The sequence below is a fragment of the Berkeleyomyces rouxiae genome (assembly GCF_048999995.1).
Source record: "Berkeleyomyces rouxiae strain 22BRR77 chromosome Unknown BrBRR77_ptg000011l, whole genome shotgun sequence".
NCBI lineage: Eukaryota > Fungi > Ascomycota > Sordariomycetes > Microascales > Ceratocystidaceae > Berkeleyomyces > Berkeleyomyces rouxiae.
The window spans coordinates 357167-376034 of NW_027396501.1; the positions used below are offsets into that span (position 1 = coordinate 357167).

At 53.0% G+C, this 18868-nt stretch overlaps 9 protein-coding genes across 9 annotated transcripts; all 9 read left to right on the forward strand.

Moving 5' to 3' along the window:
* Positions 1-3: 3 nt before the first annotated feature.
* Positions 4-738, forward strand: BROUX77_007152 (uncharacterized protein; the record flags this gene model as incomplete). Its single annotated transcript, XM_073752216.1, has 1 exon — positions 4-738. The coding sequence occupies one exon, from the start codon at positions 4-6 to the stop codon at positions 736-738; it is 735 nt and encodes a 244-aa protein (XP_073602563.1).
* Positions 739-1749: 1011 nt separating this feature from the next.
* BROUX77_007153 (uncharacterized protein) lies at positions 1750-2577 on the forward strand (the record flags this gene model as incomplete). Its single annotated transcript, XM_073752217.1, has 1 exon — positions 1750-2577. The coding sequence occupies one exon, from the start codon at positions 1750-1752 to the stop codon at positions 2575-2577; it is 828 nt and encodes a 275-aa protein (XP_073602564.1).
* Positions 2578-2633: 56 nt separating this feature from the next.
* On the forward strand, positions 2634-6569 carry BROUX77_007154 (uncharacterized protein; the record flags this gene model as incomplete). The annotated part of the gene is made up of 1 exon (XM_073752218.1): positions 2634-6569. The coding sequence occupies one exon, from the start codon at positions 2634-2636 to the stop codon at positions 6567-6569; it is 3936 nt and encodes a 1311-aa protein (XP_073602565.1).
* Positions 6570-7119: 550 nt separating this feature from the next.
* Positions 7120-7539, forward strand: BROUX77_007155 (uncharacterized protein; the record flags this gene model as incomplete). The annotated part of the gene is made up of 1 exon (XM_073752219.1): positions 7120-7539. The coding sequence occupies one exon, from the start codon at positions 7120-7122 to the stop codon at positions 7537-7539; it is 420 nt and encodes a 139-aa protein (XP_073602566.1).
* A 1479-nt stretch (positions 7540-9018) lies between these two features.
* BROUX77_007156 (uncharacterized protein) lies at positions 9019-9723 on the forward strand (the record flags this gene model as incomplete). Its single annotated transcript, XM_073752221.1, has 1 exon — positions 9019-9723. The coding sequence occupies one exon, from the start codon at positions 9019-9021 to the stop codon at positions 9721-9723; it is 705 nt and encodes a 234-aa protein (XP_073602567.1).
* A 50-nt stretch (positions 9724-9773) lies between these two features.
* BROUX77_007157 (uncharacterized protein) lies at positions 9774-10889 on the forward strand (the record flags this gene model as incomplete). The annotated part of the gene is made up of 1 exon (XM_073752222.1): positions 9774-10889. One exon carries the CDS (start codon positions 9774-9776, stop codon positions 10887-10889), a length of 1116 nt encoding a protein of 371 aa, XP_073602568.1.
* A 474-nt stretch (positions 10890-11363) lies between these two features.
* Positions 11364-12503, forward strand: BROUX77_007158 (uncharacterized protein; the record flags this gene model as incomplete). The annotated part of the gene is made up of 1 exon (XM_073752223.1): positions 11364-12503. One exon carries the CDS (start codon positions 11364-11366, stop codon positions 12501-12503), a length of 1140 nt encoding a protein of 379 aa, XP_073602569.1.
* Positions 12504-13387: 884 nt separating this feature from the next.
* On the forward strand, positions 13388-15949 carry BROUX77_007159 (uncharacterized protein; the record flags this gene model as incomplete). Its single annotated transcript, XM_073752224.1, has 1 exon — positions 13388-15949. One exon carries the CDS (start codon positions 13388-13390, stop codon positions 15947-15949), a length of 2562 nt encoding a protein of 853 aa, XP_073602570.1.
* Positions 15950-17491: 1542 nt separating this feature from the next.
* Positions 17492-18775, forward strand: BROUX77_007160 (uncharacterized protein; the record flags this gene model as incomplete). Its single annotated transcript, XM_073752225.1, has 1 exon — positions 17492-18775. The coding sequence occupies one exon, from the start codon at positions 17492-17494 to the stop codon at positions 18773-18775; it is 1284 nt and encodes a 427-aa protein (XP_073602571.1).
* Between the last annotated feature and the right edge of the window lie 93 nt (positions 18776-18868).

An 18868-nucleotide genomic window follows, 5' to 3' on the forward strand; every position in this document is an offset into this window, starting at 1 on the left:
CAGATGGCGAGCCAGGAACCGCGTTCCGACGACGACGAGCTGCTGCGTTCACCGTCGCAGCATGCGCCCGTCACCTCATCGATGAAAGTCGATGCAGGTGTTGAAGATGCGCCGGTGGTTGAGATTCCCTCGACACCCGACTCGCGCGACTCGGACGCGACAACGCCGACGCCTAATGCACTGGATGGGAACCTGTTCGTGTTCAGCCAGGCTCAGCGCGATGAGAACGACACCAACAACACCAACAACACCAACAACAACAACAACGACCAGACGATTCCGGCGAAGCGCGCCCGAGAGATTGCTCTCATGTTGGAGCGCAAGCGCCGGCGCGACGAGCAGAACGCCGCCATCATGAACGAGGTCTTCCTTGTTCTAGAACGACTCAAGGAGTCAGCCTCCGAGGCCCAGCTGATGCGCATCCTGCGCCAGTTTGGCAACGAGTGCGGGCTCGTCGTAATGTCGCGCCACGACCACAAAACGCTGGTTGAGATGGAAGTCTCAAAGGCTGCCCGCCCCAAGCCAGCACACGAGGCTGCAGCCGTGGCTGCGTACAGCGAGGCTGCGACACAGACACCTGAGGTGCCAGCCGCGCCTTCTGTCCTGGGCAGTGAGCCCTGTACCAGAACCACTGGGGAGCCGGTTTTAGAACCCCCTGTCATGAATAGCCATTCTTGCCATTGCCATTGCATAGGGTTATGCCTGGCACCTTACCCCGCTTCCGTTGTGTCACGCTAATGTTCCAAGGACGTATGATGATACGGTTATACCACTTGGTGGTCTGTGTAACCTTGAGGTGTCACTCCGGTTTATCTACTCGGGTGTGGCCGGCTTGCACACTATAGATCATCGCTATTAGGTAACTCGGTACTCTGCAGTTGATGCAGCTTATTCTGAGTTGACTGCTATTCTCGTTCCTTTTGTGTCAACAGCGTTTGAGCGTGGGGCCCACACCTGTTAGGCCGATATCGCTGTAACGCGACATATCGTTGCCTGGGTGTCTTGAGGGATTTTCAGTTCTGCTGCTGCCGTGTTGGTTTATCTCGTGAACTAACATCCGGTTTGATAGTAGCGTCTGGTAACGTTGAGTTACGTATGTCCCCACTTTCGGTTATCTGTGATTTGGTTCTAGCTTGGGAAGATCTCTGTTGTCAGAATCTGCAACGCCTTAAATAGCGTTGCCTTCTGCCCTGTGTGATCAGGTTAACTCTTGCTCCCCAAGCTTAACAATCACATACACCCCTTTTGCCATTCTTCTTTGTATACTAGTTTATAGTATCACTTCTTCGATAGTACCTTCTTCTTTAGTACTATATCTTTAATTATCACTTGTTTCTTGATAGCCTTCATTGCATCAGTACCTTCTGTCGTCTTCGTTACCTCAGTGTTCCTGTGATTGTTTATTCCCTTCCGTGTGTTATAAGATCAATTAGTTGAGTGTGCCTCTTTACCTCAAACCGACCATACGACCTAGAGAGTTCTATCCTCTCCTCCCGGCCGTATATCCGCGCAGGCCTGACTGTCCACCTCTGGAACCTATCATTGTCCTGAGTCGTTGGCTTTCTAGAACCCTAATGGTTTCCTTGGGCCCTATCCGTAATACCCCCCTGCAAAAAAAACGCCACCCCTGCGCCTAAGGCCAATAAGCGCAGACGCCGCGGCAAAAAGGCCAAAAAAAATGCTGCGACCGCCGCAACCGCCGCAACCGCCGCAACCGCCGCAACCGCCGCCACTGACCAGGCTGATGCTATGGTCATCGACACCGCTGGCGACCAGTCCAGCACACCCGACACCACTACCTCGACCACCACCTCGACCGCCACTACTACTACCGATGACGCCGCCTCGCCTCCCGCCCCGGACACGGCTATGGCTGATGCCGACGCGCCCACTGAGTCCCCCGACACGTGGACCGTAGTCGCCAAGCGCGCCCAGAAGAAGGCTGCCGACAAAACCACGACCCCCGCCCCCAACACGACCACCACCACGACCACCACGACTGCCCCTCGCGAGAAAACGGCCGTCGTTATTGTCACCACACCCGAGTCGAGAGCCAGCGCGCTGCCCCAGCGACGCGTGCGCGACGCGGTGAACCGCCTTCTTGGCAAGACTGCAGTGTCTGCGGTCCAGCGCACCAAGGCGGGCAACATCTTGCTGCACGCTGTGGACAGTGAGGCCGTCAGATTGATGACCTCCAATCTGCAGCGCGTGGTCAAGGAGCTGTCCTGCTTTGGCGCCTGCGAGTTCACGCGCGCCACATCTCCCGGCTCCAGAACACACAAGTCGTCAAAGCTCTGCTTTGTCATCCACGGTGTGCCGATTGAAGACGGTTTCGACAGTCTCAAGGAGCTGCCCAAGGACATGGCGGACTTCAACGGCGTCAAGATCTCCGACTCGCTGCGCTGGCTTGTGGTCCCTGCCAAGGGTAAGCAGGCTGGCTCGGTGGTCGTTGAGGCCCTGACCCAGGCTGACTACGACAAGTGTGTCGGCAAAAACGTCAACGTTGGCGGCGCTATTGTCCCAGCAGTGCCCTACGTTGACCGCAAATCTACGACAGACGGCCCCCCTCGCCTATGAAAGAGGGCCCTACGGCCGGACAACGTCTACGCATCCTTCAGCACAACGTGCACAAAATGAAGGCTGTTCATGAGACAATACTTGAGGCTGCTGCAACCGGAAAGGCGGACATTGTCTGCATCCAGGAGCCTTATACCATAAAACTCAAAGCTGGGTATAGAACATTGACGCAGCCGGGCTTCACCCTGGTTGTGCCGTTTAATGTTAGGAATCTCGAGGCCATGCCTTTGCGCCCGCGGGTCTTGACCTACGTCCGCCAAGGCCTGCCGTTTTCTGTGCTGTTCGAGTTTGGCGATGCTGAGAGTGATATTCAGACCCTGCGCATCCTTGCGTCGGAGCCGTTTTCGCTTCTCAATGTCTACAACGAACGCCAGCTGACTGTGCAGCCTGTCCCCGAGACCCAACCCCGGCCCTATACCATTGAGCGCACCAATCTTTTATCGCGCAATATTGACACCAGTACTTTGCTTCTCGGCGACTTCAATCTCCATCACCATTGGTGGAATTCCCAGCGAGAGCATCCCCACGAACCACGAGCTGACTCTTTTGCTAACTGGCTGATGTCGCAGAATGCCACCCTGATTGTCGACGACGACTACGTTGAACGCAACGGCGGCACATACGTCAACAGCAGCACGACCTCGGTGATCGACCTCGCATTTTCCCTGCGGTCTCGACCGGGCCTGTTTACGAACTGGAGGTATCTTCAGGAGACGGGCTCCGATCACCGGGCCATCAGTTTTGATTACGTCAGCACCACCACACCCAAAACCCTAACACGTAACCCGGCGTTCAACACCAAGACGGCCGACTGGTCGCTGTTTCGCAAGGAATGGCTGGCTGGCCAGGCCGACCTTGAGCTTCAGCTGTCCCTGGCAGAGATTTCTGCAGACGGTGACGCAATGGCGCGACTGCTTTCCGAGGCCCTGCAATCTGCTTGTCAGAGGTGCATGTCAGTGAAGAGGCACAGTGCCCGCGCAAAGCCATGGTGGACGCCCGAGCTACAATCACAACGTCAGGCCGCATCGCGCGCAGAGAGAAGATACAGACGAGGCAGGCTGTCGCTGGTTGAGTTTCATTCGATTCGCAACAAGTACACCCATGCTGTCGAAGATGCTAAGTCTACTCACTGGACTACCTTTCTTTCTGACGCTGACAACGAAAAGGTCTACACAGCCTGGAAATACACCAAGCCAGCCACGGCGAGTTACTTCCCCCCCATCCAGGGGCCAGACGGGTTAGCCAATACCCCCGAGGAGAAGGAAAAGGCTTTCCTGACGCTACTGGGTGCTACGTCTAGCGCAGGTGTCGACCCCCGACCTGACGTTGCGGATACACACGACCCCCATCACGACCCCCATCACGACACCCCCCACGACACCCCCCCGAACGACACCGACCGAAGCATATACCCCTGGCCTGACCTTACAGACCACGAGATCAAGGAGGCAATCATGTCCGCCAACGCCAAGAAGGCCCCCGGGCCCGACGGCATGAACGCCAAGATCATCCAGATCGCCTTTGAGGCCCATCCCGCGCCCTTTCTCTCCGTCTACAAAGCCCTGTCTCGCCTCGGAATACACCCCACACTCTGGAAGCAAGCTACTGGGATTGTGCTCGCGAAAGACGGAAAGGCTGATTATTCAGTCGTAAAGTCCTACCGCATCATCTCACTGCTCAACTGTCTAGGCAAAGTGCTCGAGAAAGTCTTTGCGACCCGCTTAGGGTACCTCGCTAATTGCCATGACAGCTCGCTTCTAGACGACACTCAACTGGGAGGCCGCAAACAGCGTTCAGCCATGGACGCCGCTCTCGTATACGTCAGCCACCTGCAGAAGGTCAAGGAGATGAAGCTCGTTCCAAGCACTCTCTTCCTTGACGTCAAGGGCGCTTTCGACCACGTGTCAAAGCCCTGCTTGATGCGCAGCTTACGTGAGCTCGGTCTTCCCCTGGTGTTCCGAAAATGGGTTGCTTCGTTCCTCCAGGACCGTACTGTCGGCCTGCACATCGAGGGTCAGCCGTTTCCGATGACCCCGGTTAACATCGGCATCCCCCAAGGTTCCCCCATCAGTCCTCTACTCTTCCTGTTGTATGCTCGGCATATAGTGGCTCGGGTGGCCGGCGACACACCACAACTTCAGCTGTCGTATATAGACGACTTCAGCGTAACCGTGGCGTCCAAAAGCCCGAGGCGTTCAGCGGCGCTTCTCGAAGAACTCGTGACGGAGCTGCGGGCCAAGGCTCGTGACTACGGCATTGAGTTTGAAGAGAGCAAAACTGAGCTCATCCACTACACCGATGCTGCAAAGTGGGCCTCCCAAACTGTCCGAGTAGGTGATGTCACTGTGCGTCCCCAAAAGATGGTCAAGTGGCTAGGTTTCCATTTCGACAACAGACTTTCGTTTAAACAGCACGTCCAGGCACGGACCCAAAAGGCTGAGATCGCGTTCCGCGGCTTGCTTCGGCTCGCTTCGAACACGCGTGGACTGTCCATCGCGGCACTCCGTCAGCTCTACATCTCCTGTGTGGGTACCGTCGCCGATTACGGATCAATTCTCTGGTATGACCCGTCAAAACCCCAGCTCAGTCTGCAAAGGGTATACCAGAAACTGCAAAGCCAAGCTGCCGCCCGTATCCTAGGTACATTCCGCGGTTCACCAACACGCGCCGTCGAAGTCGAGGCCGGCCTCCCGCCCCCCTCTATTCGATTCGCCAAAGCACGCATGGCCTACGCCGCTCGCACTCTCCGCCTCCAACGCAACCATCCCGTCCGTGTTGCGTCCCAACCCGACAAGGACGAGCTTGCCCCCGATGACTCAGACCTGCCTCTCCTGGGGCATAACATGAGTGTCAAGACTCGACTCGGCTGCATCATGCGCGAGTTGAAGCCATTGGTGGCAGGCATGTGGAGACGAGAACGTCGCCGACAGGAGTGGGATAGTCCCTGGCAGCCGCCACTGACCGACCGCATCTCCATCGTCGTCGACCCTGGACCCAAGGAGGACGCTGCCGTCAGGCATGCCCAGTTCTTGTCAAGACTTCCGAACGATGCCGTCACCGTGTATACGGACGGCTCCAAAGAAGGCTCCAGGTGCTCGCTTGCAGCGTGCGTGGTCGATACCAAAACCGGTGAAATCAAAACGAAAGTCAGTCATCGACTGCAAGATGTGGAGGTTGCAGACTGCGAGAGCGCCGCCATCGTGGAGGCACTCACGCTCCTCGCCAAAACAGAAAAAATAACAAAGCAAGCTCGCCCCTGCTATGTGTTTGTCGACAGCCAAGCTGCCATTGCGCGGCTCCGCAAGCACGGCCACTTCGCGTGGCAGGCCCGCCGCGTCCTAGGTACATTCACGTCGCCAGTCACGGTGATGTGGTGTCCCGGGCACATGGGCATAGTGGGGAACGAGATTGCAGACGCGGTTGCACGCCAGGCTCTCGAGAGTGATGATGAACGCAAGTTCAGCTCACTGGGCAGTGTCTTCGCCAGGGTTAGGAGGTTTACCATGGACAAGTGGGAGACTCTCTGGGCTTTTGAGCGAGACACCGCCGCTGGTCCCTCCCACGGCTCGCACTACCTGCGTACCATCGGTGGTGATCCAGTTCTCCGTGCTAAGGCGCCCAAGGTTTCCGGACCAAGATGGCTAACCTCGGCGTACTTCCAGATGAAGGTGGGTAAAGGCAACTTGTTGCCCTACCTGCTGCTCATCAAGAAGACGGACTCGGACCGGTGCCGCCGTTGTCAAGAACATGAAAGCGAGAGCGTTGAGCATGTGCTGCTGCACTGCGCCGCATTTTCTGCAGAGCGTCAAGAGATGGCCATGGCATTGAGTCCTCAGTCGCTAGATCTTCCGACGCTTTTCAATACGAATAACGGAACCGAGGTGCTGCTGAAGTTTGTTCGCAAGACGGGTTTTTGCACGAAGGCCTGGGTAAAAGGTGTGGGGAGAAGAGAAAGTAGTGGTGGGAGGAGAGTGGAGGAAGTTGAGGAGTGAGGAGGAGTTGGTGCTTGTGTCTTTGGACAAATTACTGTGTCGACCACGACGTATTTCCTTTGTCGTTGATTTTTGCTGGAGTTTGGATGTTGTTTTATTGTACCTTGCTATGTGTAGATTTACTGCACCTCGCCATAACCCTATCAGGTTCCATGCGAGTAATGAATAAAAAAAAAAAAAAAAACCCGTGTGCACACCGCCGTTGTCAAGGGTACGCGTCATACCTCTACCGCGCGTATATAGATAGTGTTGTTTCCGCCCGTTTTCTTGTACATTAGTCTTTTCTCTTTATCTGTTTCTTAATTTATTTCTGCTGTTCTAAAAGCGTTCTCCTTTAGACCGTAAAGCCTTACAATAGAAACAGATCATTCTTCGTCCTCTCGACCCCGTTCCCTGTCCTCGTTCCTCGACCTCGTTTCTTGTCCTCGTTCCTCGACCTCGTTTCTTGTCCTCGTCCCTCGACTACGTTCCTTGAACCAGACCCTGTTCCCACCTTGTCCCCTCGTCCAACGCCAATTACCTCCGTTCCCAACGTTCCTGTGACCGTCACATGTCCTACCGCGTCCCCCCTCAAGACCCTGATTCTGACTCTGACGCTGCTTCTCAAAACTCTGTCTTCTTTGACCCCGCCTCGCCTCCCGCAACAATGTCCAACCCCACTGTCCCCGGCCCGAGCAACGCAGGCCCCTCCATGCAAGACTTGTTCCAAGCCCTCCAGACCATGCGTGAGGAAAATGAACGTGCGCAGCAACAACTGCGCGCAGACAACGAACGCGCACAGCTACAACTGCGCGAAGAGTTCTCCCGCGCGCAACAACAGCGGGACCAGGAGATCGCCAATCTCCAGGCCTTTGCCCGCGCTGCCACTGCCTCCCCTGCTCCCCCCGTTCTTGCTACTCCGTCCGTCCCCGTTGCCACAGCTGACGCCTTTGTCAAACGCCCCAAGCGTCGCTGTGGTGCAGTGGTATAGCACCTGGCAAGGCTTTTCGGTTGGCTACCGAGAAGTCGTAGGTTCGATTCCTACCAGTGACGCCAATTTTCTACGAGCAGTCAACCTTAACTGGGGCACTTGGGGTTAGTGCTGCTCGTTGGAAATTCATACCAAAAGCTATTCATGTATTTCCTTTCTGTCATAACTTGGGGATTATATTTGTGGGATCTTAGATGTAACTGCCTCCCTGCCAGGGGATTGGAGTATATTATGTGTAGTAGCTAGCTTGTTTGAGATTCCGTTAAACCTTGATTCGTGTATAGTATTAATATACACCTCGCCATAACCCTGTCAGGTTCCATGCGAGTAATGAATAAAAAAAAAAAAAAAAAAAAACGCCCCAAGCCCAAGATTCCCGACATTCCCCTGTTCAGCGGCAAGAGAGCCGAGTACCGCGTTTGGGCCATGTACGCCCGCCAAAAGATCGCGCGTGACGGTCCCTCCATCGGTGACGATGGGGATCAGTACACATATCTTTTTGCCCGTATGTCCACCGAAGCCCAGAACCTTGTTGCTGTTTACTTTGCCCGTGGCCTTGAGATGGGCTATATTACGGATAGGGCCCAAGGAAACCATTAGGGTTCTAGAAAGCCAACGACTCAGGACAATGATAGGTTCCAGAGGTGGACAGTCAGGCCTGCGCGGATATACGGCCGGGAGGAGAGGATAGAACTCTCTAGGTCGTATGGTCGGTTTGAGGTAAAGAGGCACACTCAACTAATTGATCTTATAACACACGGAAGGGAATAAACAATCACAGGAACACTGAGGTAACGAAGACGACAGAAGGTACTGATGCAATGAAGGCTATCAAGAAACAAGTGATAATTAAAGATATAGTACTAAAGAAGAAGGTACTATCGAAGAAGTGATACTATAAACTAGTATACAAAGAAGAATGGCAAAAGGGGTGTATGTGATTGTTAAGCTTGGGGAGCAAGAGTTAACCTGATCACACAGGGCAGAAGGCAACGCTATTTAAGGCGTTGCAGATTCTGACAACAGAGATCTTCCCAAGCTAGAACCAAATCACAGATAACCGAAAGTGGGGACATACGTAACTCAACGTTACCAGACGCTACTATCAAACCGGATGTTAGTTCACGAGATAAACCAACACGGCAGCAGCAGAACTGAAAATCCCTCAAGACACCCAGGCAACGATATGTCGCGTTACAGCGATATCGGCCTAACAGGTGTGGGCCCCACGCTCAAACGCTGTTGACACAAAAGGAACGAGAATAGCAGTCAACTCAGAATAAGCTGCATCAACTGCAGAGTACCGAGTTACCTAATAGCGATGATCTATAGTGTGCAAGCCGGCCACACCCGAGTAGATAAACCGGAGTGACACCTCAAGGTTACACAGACCACCAAGTGGTATAACCGTATCATCATACGTCCTTGGAACATTAGCGTGACACAACGGAAGCGGGGTAAGGTGCCAGGCATAACCCTATGCAATGGCAATGGCAAGAATGGCTATTCATGACAGGCTACACCGCTGCCACTTTCCTCGCATACCTGGACAGAATGTTCATCGACCCGTATGCTGCCGAGCGCGCCTCCACGCAACTCCAGAACCTCCGCCAGCGGGATAACGAGCCGTTCGCTCTTTTCCTGCCCAAGTTCGAGAAGTTGCTCGGCGAAGCTGGTACTGACTCCGACCGTGCCAGCATCTCTATCCTGCGCACCGCCCTCTGTCCAGAACTGCGTCGGGCCATGGCGAACCCGAGGACGGATTACACCTACGAGGATTACAAGTCCGAGTTGTTTACCGTCTCTTCCAAGCTGGAGGAATGCAACGTCCTCGAGCGTTCTTCCAGCAGGATAACCCCGTCCTTCCCTGCCAACCCTGCACCTGTCCGCCACCCCGACGCCATGGACTGGACCCCCACCATCACCACCACGGCCCTGAAGCCATTGACCGACGAGGAGCGCGAGCGCCTCCGCCGCAACCGCGCCTGCTTCCGCTGCCGCCAGACTGGCCATCTGCGCCAGAACTGTCCACTGAACTTTGTCCCCACTACTACCGTCCCTGTCCGCTCCACCAACCTTTACCAGCCTGCTATGCCGACCCCGGCTCTGCCTCTGCCTCTGCCTCTGCCCGCGCCTGCGCCCACGCCCGTGCCCCGCGACATGTCGGGAAATGGAGAGCTCTAGGCGAACGTCGCCGTCTAGAGCCCCAAGGAGAGAAGATCGCTCGGGAGGAAATGGGGGCTAGGGGTACTTATATAGATGTTGTTCTAAATAAAACTTGTTCTACCTCTGCCTTCGTCGACTCCGGTTGCCTGTGTCTTGCCACTGTCTCTCCGCGCACCGCTACCCGCGCCCACGCTGCCATCCTGCCCATCTGCCCTCGTCCAATTGCTCAAGTAGTTGATGACCGAAATCCACCCGTCATAGACCAAGTTGCTGTCTTCGATCTTGGTCTCGGAGGATTGGACGAGAAACTCTACGCTTACATCGTCCCCGGTCAGTCTGAAGACCTTATCCTCGGTCAAGGATGGATTGCCAAACACGATGCTTCCCTTCGCCCCGCGCAAAACGAAGTATTCATCCGCCTGCCCACGCCTCTTCGCCTGACTACAACCACCGCTGACCCCAACGTTCTCCCCGTCTCCGCCCGCGCCATCCGTGCCTTCCAGTTGAGAGCCCGACGCTCTCCCAATGTCCGCATTTTCTCCGCCACGCTCCATGACATTGAGAAAGCTCTCAAAGCCAAGATCTACACCGACCCCCGTGCCAACTGTCCCGAGTGGCTTCTTCCCGTCATCGACGCCTTCGATAGGAAGAAAGCTTCTGAGCTTCCCCCGAACCGCCCTGGAATTGATACAGAGATCCGCCTTAAACCAGGCTTGTCCCCGCCCTCGTGTCCTCTGTACTCAATGAGCCGAGAAGAACTGCTGCTCCTCCGGAAAACCCTCTACGACCTGCTGGACGCTGGCTTTATCCGAGCTAGTAGTGCTGAAGGCGGTGCCCCCGTCATCTTCGTGAAGAAACCTGGTGGTGGTCTTCGTTTTTGCGTAGACTACCGTGCCCTGAACAGCGTCACGGAGAAGGATGGTTACCCGTTACCACTGATCAACGACACCCTCCGTGATATTGCTGCTGCCAAGTACGTTTCCAAAGTTGACGTCATCTCTGCTTTCCATCGCCTCCGTCTTAAAGAAGGCAGTGAAGCCTACACGGCCTTCCGCACCCACCTCGGCGCGTATGAATGGCTGGTCACCCCTTTCGGTCTCACTGGTGCTCCTGCTGCGTTCCAACGTTTCATTGTTAGGGTCTGGGAGACCCGGGTCAAGGCTTTGCCTGATTGCCCGAGTTGAAGCCGGTGTGGCTTGAGCAACGGTGGTTCGAGTGTCGGTGGTCCGAGTCCGCAAAGGCCCGACTACTGACGGTCCGAATACAAGTGGCCCAACCGGCCTTGATCCGAACGCCCGATGACTCACCACGTTTGGGTCAATCAGGTAGGCCTCAGTTGTTCTACCCAGGCAGTATAAAGAGCTGCTGCTCTCTCCTAGTTTTAGTTAGTTCTTTCTTCTTCTCTCCATCGCAATATATCTGTTTCTGCCCTTCTACGTCCTTTTACGACTTGGCCCCTTACATCATATTGCGATCTTCTTTTTCGCTACAGCCCTACAGTTCTACAGTTCTACAGTTCTTTACAGCCACAGGTACAGATACAGCTTTTACAGATTGCATTGCCCCTACAGTTCTCAACAGTCTTATCGTTTATTTTCCCCAAACCCGTTATCAATCTTCATCACACATTATTTTTTACTGTTACACAAACTCTCAACATGAGTGGCCGCACCATCGACGACATGCGGGCCGCTTACGCAAGCTCCCCTGTCCCCAGTGTCGACAGCACTGAGGACAAATATGCTCAACGGTTCGCCAAGCTGGAGAGCAAGTTTGCCAAGATGCTGGCTATGCTGGAGAACCAGAGCGAAGCCGCCCAGCAGGCAGCCGCCCAAACCCAAGCCTCCCAAGCAGCGCTTGCTACCGCCACCGCTGCTGCTGCCGCCGCCGCCTCAGCGACTGGTAACGAGAATGGTCGCGCAAAACTGCGCTACAAGATTCCCTCGCTGAGTTCCACCGAGCCCGAGGAATTTGACGCCTGGTTCGACCAGGTCCTGGAAATATGGCACTGCGAGCGTGGCCATGTGGCCGACCGAGACTTCATCGTCTCGATCTATGCCCAGGCCGAGGGTTTGGCCCGCAGCCGCATGCGGTCAATCAAGACCCGACTAACAGACGACGGCCCCGTTTCCTGCGACCGGTTCCTTCAAGAGCTGCAGGGAGCGTTTGAGGACAAAGTTGCCGTAGATAAGGCACAAGACCAGCTCTCGCGGTTAAAGCAGAGAGGCAGAAGGATCGAGGTCCATCTGCAGGAGTTTGAGGACCTGCTGACCCGCGCCAAAGCTCTGGACGCGGCGGACTCACAGAAGATTAGGTGGCTGAAGGACAGCCTCGACACGCCCATTCGGGAATACGTGGCGAACTCGTTCCCTCCCCGGGTCTTCTCGGAGTACTTAGACCGGGTCGTGTTAGCTGCCGAGGAACTGCGGCAGCGTAAGCTCGATGCCGAGTCGACTTCTGGCCGCCGCTCCGGTTATTACCCGTCCGCCCCCGCTGCCCACCGCCATCCCGACGCCATGGACTGGGAACGAACCCGTCGCGTTGCCCCCCAGCCTACCCGTACGCCTGCTGCCCGCCGCACTGCCCGCTGGGCGAGTGAAGAGGAACGAGAGAGACGTCGTCGCGCTGGCCTCTGCATCCGCTGTGGCGCCTCAGGTCACTTTGTACGGGAATGCCCCTACGATGTGCCTCCCAACCGGAACGCGCCTCCTGCCCGTGTCCGCGGTGTACACGTGCCCACACCGCCGCAGCTAGACGATGACCTGGATATTACGGATAGGGCCCAAGGAAACCATTAGGGTTCTAGAAAGCCAACGACTCAGGACAATGATAGGTTCCAGAGGTGGACAGTCAGGCCTGCGCGGATATACGGCCGGGAGGAGAGGATAGAACTCTCTAGGTCGTATGGTCGGTTTGAGGTAAAGAGGCACACTCAACTAATTGATCTTATAACACACGGAAGGGAATAAACAATCACAGGAACACTGAGGTAACGAAGACGACAGAAGGTACTGATGCAATGAAGGCTATCAAGAAACAAGTGATAATTAAAGATATAGTACTAAAGAAGAAGGTACTATCGAAGAAGTGATACTATAAACTAGTATACAAAGAAGAATGGCAAAAGGGGTGTATGTGATTGTTAAGCTTGGGGAGCAAGAGTTAACCTGATCACACAGGGCAGAAGGCAACGCTATTTAAGGCGTTGCAGATTCTGACAACAGAGATCTTCCCAAGCTAGAACCAAATCACAGATAACCGAAAGTGGGGACATACGTAACTCAACGTTACCAGACGCTACTATCAAACCGGATGTTAGTTCACGAGATAAACCAACACGGCAGCAGCAGAACTGAAAATCCCTCAAGACACCCAGGCAACGATATGTCGCGTTACAGCGATATCGGCCTAACAGGTGTGGGCCCCACGCTCAAACGCTGTTGACACAAAAGGAACGAGAATAGCAGTCAACTCAGAATAAGCTGCATCAACTGCAGAGTACCGAGTTACCTAATAGCGATGATCTATAGTGTGCAAGCCGGCCACACCCGAGTAGATAAACCGGAGTGACACCTCAAGGTTACACAGACCACCAAGTGGTATAACCGTATCATCATACGTCCTTGGAACATTAGCGTGACACAACGGAAGCGGGGTAAGGTGCCAGGCATAACCCTATGCAATGGCAATGGCAAGAATGGCTATTCATGACACTGCGTACCACTTGATTCGCATCAAGAAAGGTGATGAATACAAGACAGCTTTCAGAACTCGATATGGCATTTTTGAGTACAATGTGATGCCGTTTGGGCTCACCAATGCTCCTGCCACGTGTCAGAAATATGTCAGCGAGGTCTTGTCGGAGTATTTGGACATATTCTGTGTCTGTTACTTGGATGATATCCTGGTGTTCTCTCTGAACCAAGAGGAACATGATGTTCATGTGCGCAAAGTCCTGCTAAAATTAGCGCAGGCCAGTCTGTTTGTCAAGGGTGAAAAATGCGAATTCGACAAGACTGAAACTACCTTTGTTGGCTTTGTTATTTCAGCCGATGCTCTGAAGATGGACCCCGCTAAAGTTGCGGCTGTCCGTGAGTGGGAGGCTCCCCGAACTGTTAAGGGAGTCCAGTCCTTTTTGGGTTTTGCCAATTTCTATAGGAGGTTCATCCGTGACTTCTCTAGAATCTGCACACCTCTCTTCGAGTTGACTAAAAAGACGCAATCTTTTGTCTGGTCCTCTGAATGTGAGGCAGCATTTCACACCCTGAAGGACCTTTTCTGCTCTGAACCTATCCTCAAGCACTTTGATTACCTGTTGGACACTGTTATTGAAACAGACGCGTCTGACCGTGTAATATCTGCCGTCATGTCTCAATACCACCCGACTGACAAGGGGCTTCTACTACACCCCGTGGCCTATTTCTCTCAAAAAATGAATCCTGCCCAGTGTAACTACGGCGTAGGTGACAAGGAGTTGTTAGCCATTGTGGAGTCTCTAAAGTCGTGGCGATTCATGGTTGAAAGTCTGGAAAAACCTGTTCTGGTATTGACGGACCATCGGAATTTAGCCGTTCTTAAGCAAATTCCGGCCATGAACAGACGGCAAGCGAGGTGGGCTATGGAACTGAGCGAGTACCGTTATGTCATCACTTATAGGCCTGGCTCCTTGAATTCTAGAGCTGATGCCCTGACCAGACGCTACGAAGACCTCGTTTCTTCTTCTTCTGAGGAGGATAAAGAGCTGTGTGCTCCTATTATTCCCCCTGAAAATTTTATTGGTACCATGTCTTTGGTAGACGAGGTAAAAATCGCGCTATCCACGGACAAGTGGGCTCTTGATGTTATTTCTGCTCTTCGAGGCCAGTCGACCAAACCTCCAGATGTGGACCTCAGTGTCTGCAGGCTTGACAATGACGGTCTTTTGTTTGTCAACGACCTTCTATATTTGCCGAACGAGGATCTACGAGTTCGTGCATTGAAGAATTGTCATGATATTATGCCTAGCGGACACCCTGGACAAAAGAACACTTTTGAACTTCTTGTTCGGGAATACTGGTGGCCCGGGATGCGTCGTGATGTCATCCGGTACATCCGAAATTGTGAGGTCTGCCAACGGATCAAGTCCGCGCGACATAGTCCCTACGGTCTACTGAAACCTCTGACCATTCCGCAAGCTCGGTGGACATCTGTGTCCCTTGATTTTATCACCGGCTTGCCGGTCTCCAATTCTTTTGACATGATTCTCGTTGTCGTCGATAGGCTTAGCAAAATGGCTCACTTTATACCTTGCGATTCCTCGCTGGATGCTGCAGGTTTTGCTAAGCTCTATTTGTCAGCAGTGTATAGGCTCCACGGTCTGCCATTGGACATTGTGTCCGACAGGGGTAGTCTGTTTACGTCGGCTTTTTCCAAGGCTTTAGCCAAACTGTTGGGCATAAAGCAAAATCTGAGTACTGCGTTCCACCCTCAGACCGATGGTCAGACTGAGCGTGTGAACTCTATTTTGGAGCAATACCTGCGGGGTTACACCAACTATAGACAGGACAATTGGGCTGATCTTTTGCCCTTGGCGGAGTTCTCTTACAATGACTCCGAGTCCAGTTCTACTATGCTGACGCCCTTCTTTGCGAACCACGGGTTTCACCCCAGAAGTGGGCGTGAGTCGCTCCCAGTCTCTGTGGAAAAAGGCCCGTTGCGGAACTTTGTTAAAGAGCTTGACAACATTTGTCAGTTTTTAAAGACTGAAATTACGTGGAGCCGTGAGCGGATGACCGAGTACGCGAATCGACACAAATCTTCCGCCCCTCTCCTTCGAGAAGGGGACTTAGTGTGGCTTTTGAGTAGAAATATTCGAACTACTCGTCCTTCAAAGAAGTTGGACTTCAAGAAGCTTGGCCCATTTAAGATTCTACGGAAGGTGTCTTCGCATGCCTACGAGTTGGCACTCCCTGCCACTATGAAGGTTCATCCCGTCTTCCACGTTTGTCTGCTGGAACCATGTGCGTCGGATCCTCTTCCTGGCCAGAAAAACCCTCCTCCTCCTCCCGTCATAGTAGATGGCGAGGAAGAATTTGTGGTCAAGGAAATTATAGGCGTGTCTTCGCGTGGCCCTCTGCAATATCAAGTAGTTTGGGAGGGCTATGAACATGATGGACCCTCCTGGGAACCTCTGGACCATTTAGCCAATGCACCTGAGAAGGTTGCAGAATTCTACAAGAGGATGCCTAACGCCAGACGATCTTAGTACTGCTGTGGAAATCAGTCATAAAAAGGGGGGCTACTGTCATGAATAGCTATCCTGACACTGCTCATGCTAAGGGTTATGCATGAGACCTACCCCACTCTTCTTTTCCACAACGCCGAAGGTCGGCGACCTATGAAGATGCGCTTATGGCACAGGTTGGTCTGTGTAGATCGTGAGTTGATCAACGGATATGAGGTTGTCGTGGGATGTGCTGAGCACGGGTGCTCTGATAGACGTTGTTCTGCTGCTGCGGAGTTTTCTTGTTGCAATTGCCATTGCGTGCTTAGGTGGGGGTTGTTATCTGGTTCGATTGTTACGAACCTGTTACGTCTTGTTTACACGAGACTTATCTTTTGTTCGTAGTTAGATGTTGATTGTTTCTAGCTTGGGAAGACAGAGTTTTGTCAGGAGCGCCGACAACATAAATATCGTCGTCTCCTGCCCTGAGTTGATCAGGTTTACTCTTGTTCTCCAAGCTTAACAATCACATGCACTTGCTTACCTTCTTCTTCTTCTTTATACCATTCTGTTCTTGCTTTCTTTGCAGTTCAACCTTTCTTCTTCTTTGAAGTGTGTGATTGTTCCTCCTCCTTCCTCTTTGTGCCGCTCTATTCTCAGAATAGCCATCTAAGTTGTGTGTTGCCTCTTCATCTCAACCGACCATACGTCTTAGCACTCTGTCTAACTGACGTCTTCCTCCACAGGCCCGACTGTCCACCTCAGGAACCTATCATTGTCCCGAGTCGTTGGCTGTACCCGGAACCCTAATCCTTTCTTCGGGCCCTATCCGTAATAACACCCCTACGGAATTGAAAGCTGCACGTGTCAGCAAGATCTTGCACCAGGACTTGAAGGTCTTTGCTGCGAGCATACAGGATATCAACAAAGCATTGGAAAAGTTGGCCCGAGAGAACGAGCCTGTTACAGATGACTGGAAGGAAAAGGTTCCCAGTTGGATAGACTGTTACGGGTCGTGGACCCGACGTTGGATCATCTTTGGGCTGATCCATGTTGACCCACTTTTTGTGTGATTTGAAGTTGGGTCCACTTTCGGGTTAGGGTTTGTGGACCCACTTTTAGTCGACCAGGGTGCGACCCACTTTTTGTGTCACAGGGGTCGGGACCCACTTTTATGTGCACGGGTGTTGCTCCACTTTTATTGTACAGGGGTCATAGGGCTGGTTGCCCTGGTGGGGCGCACACAACTGGATTGTCGAACGCCTATAAAGCAGAGCCAGTTCCCCCATCTTTAGTTTGGATTTTCTTCTTCCTTTTCTTTCTTTTCTTCCCTATGTTAAAGATAATAAACAGCATTGGACCTAACTATGAGTTTTCTCCGTACTTAGACAACCCGTCACATATTATCTTTAACATCACATTTTTTTTATCTTAGAAGCTTGTGAGGAAGCTTCACTACCCCTTGTTGTCTTAGAAGCTTGTTAGGAAGCTTCATGACCCCTTGTTGTCTTAGAAGCTTGTGAGGAAGCTTCATTACCCCTTATGTTCTCTTAGAAGCCTGCCGTGAGATAGCATACTTTAACGATGAACGACAAAACAGAAGATGTTCTGTCCGGGCTACCCCGCGACTCCCAACAGGAGCAGCCCACCAATACCCCAGGATTAGAAGTATTTACGCCTCAGCAACTCGCAATAGTCCAGATGATACTACAGAACCACGCGAAACTACAAGCCCCGGCTCCTCCCGCGCCTGCACTTGCCCTACCACCTTCACAACCGATGATTAACCACCGCTACAACGCACCGTGGCCAGAGTGGGATGGAAAGCTTTTGTCCTTCCCCAGATATTTTAAACAGTTGAAGGTCCGCGCGCAAATCGCAGCTCACGTCATCGGGTCTTCCCAAGCAATTTGTCTCAGCATTTTCATGAGTATTCACGCTGAGCAACAAGCGAGAGTAGAACAATGGTTCACCGATGGCGCCATACACAATTGGGATTGGAAGAGTTTTCTTCAGCACATCAACGACCAGTTTGAAGACAAGGACGCGATCCAGAAGGCAGGCCAGAAGCTCTGCGCTATACAGATGGGAAGTCACCAGAGTTTTGTGTCTTTCCTACAAGATTTCGAGCACCAAGTTGGCTTATGTGGAGGTTTGGACTGGCCCGACCGCGTTAAGATTTTACACCTGAACTCCGCCATAAACTCGACACTTCAGGTATACCTCACAGTCAAAAACCTCCCCAACGACGACTACCCAAGATGGGTTGAGAAAGTAAAGAGAGTAGCGGGACGAGTGGAAGCGCTACCAGGATATAGTTCCAAGGACCCGTCGAAGACTTTGACGTGGTACAGCCAGACGAAAGCAGAAACAATGTCCGCCAAAGTTGTAACCCCGAGCGTCGTGGACCAGCAACCGCACCCCGACAATGATGAAGAACACGTGACAATGAGTGTCAACGCCTTCCACACGCCGCTCCCGAGCAATGAATGCCAACGCACCCGTCCCGTCAAACCCCGTGCACCTTGGAGATCTGCAGATGAAAAAGAGAAAGCAAAGTCTGGCAACGCCTGTTTCCGTTGCCTTGCCACGGGCCACCGGTCTCTTGACTGCCCGAAGTCTGCCCCGAGTCGTCGACCAGCGAGAATGAACCATGCAATGATTCCAGAAGTTTCAGAGCCGATGGACGAGATTATCGAGAGTGTTCCACACGATGCGGACACAAGAGTAGACCCAGACGAATTTCGGCCCCTGAGTTTAAAGAAGAGAAGACGCAAGAAGAGAACCGGCACCAACATCGTCCATGCTGATGCAGTCAACCACATGCATTCCACACCGTTTTTGATCGAGACTTTTGTTAAGGTGTGATTACGCTAAGCTGGATCTTCACAGAAAGGGACACAGAGGGACAAAGATCTCGAATTGAAGAACAAAACTAAACTCTCTAAATGGTGTAGAAAC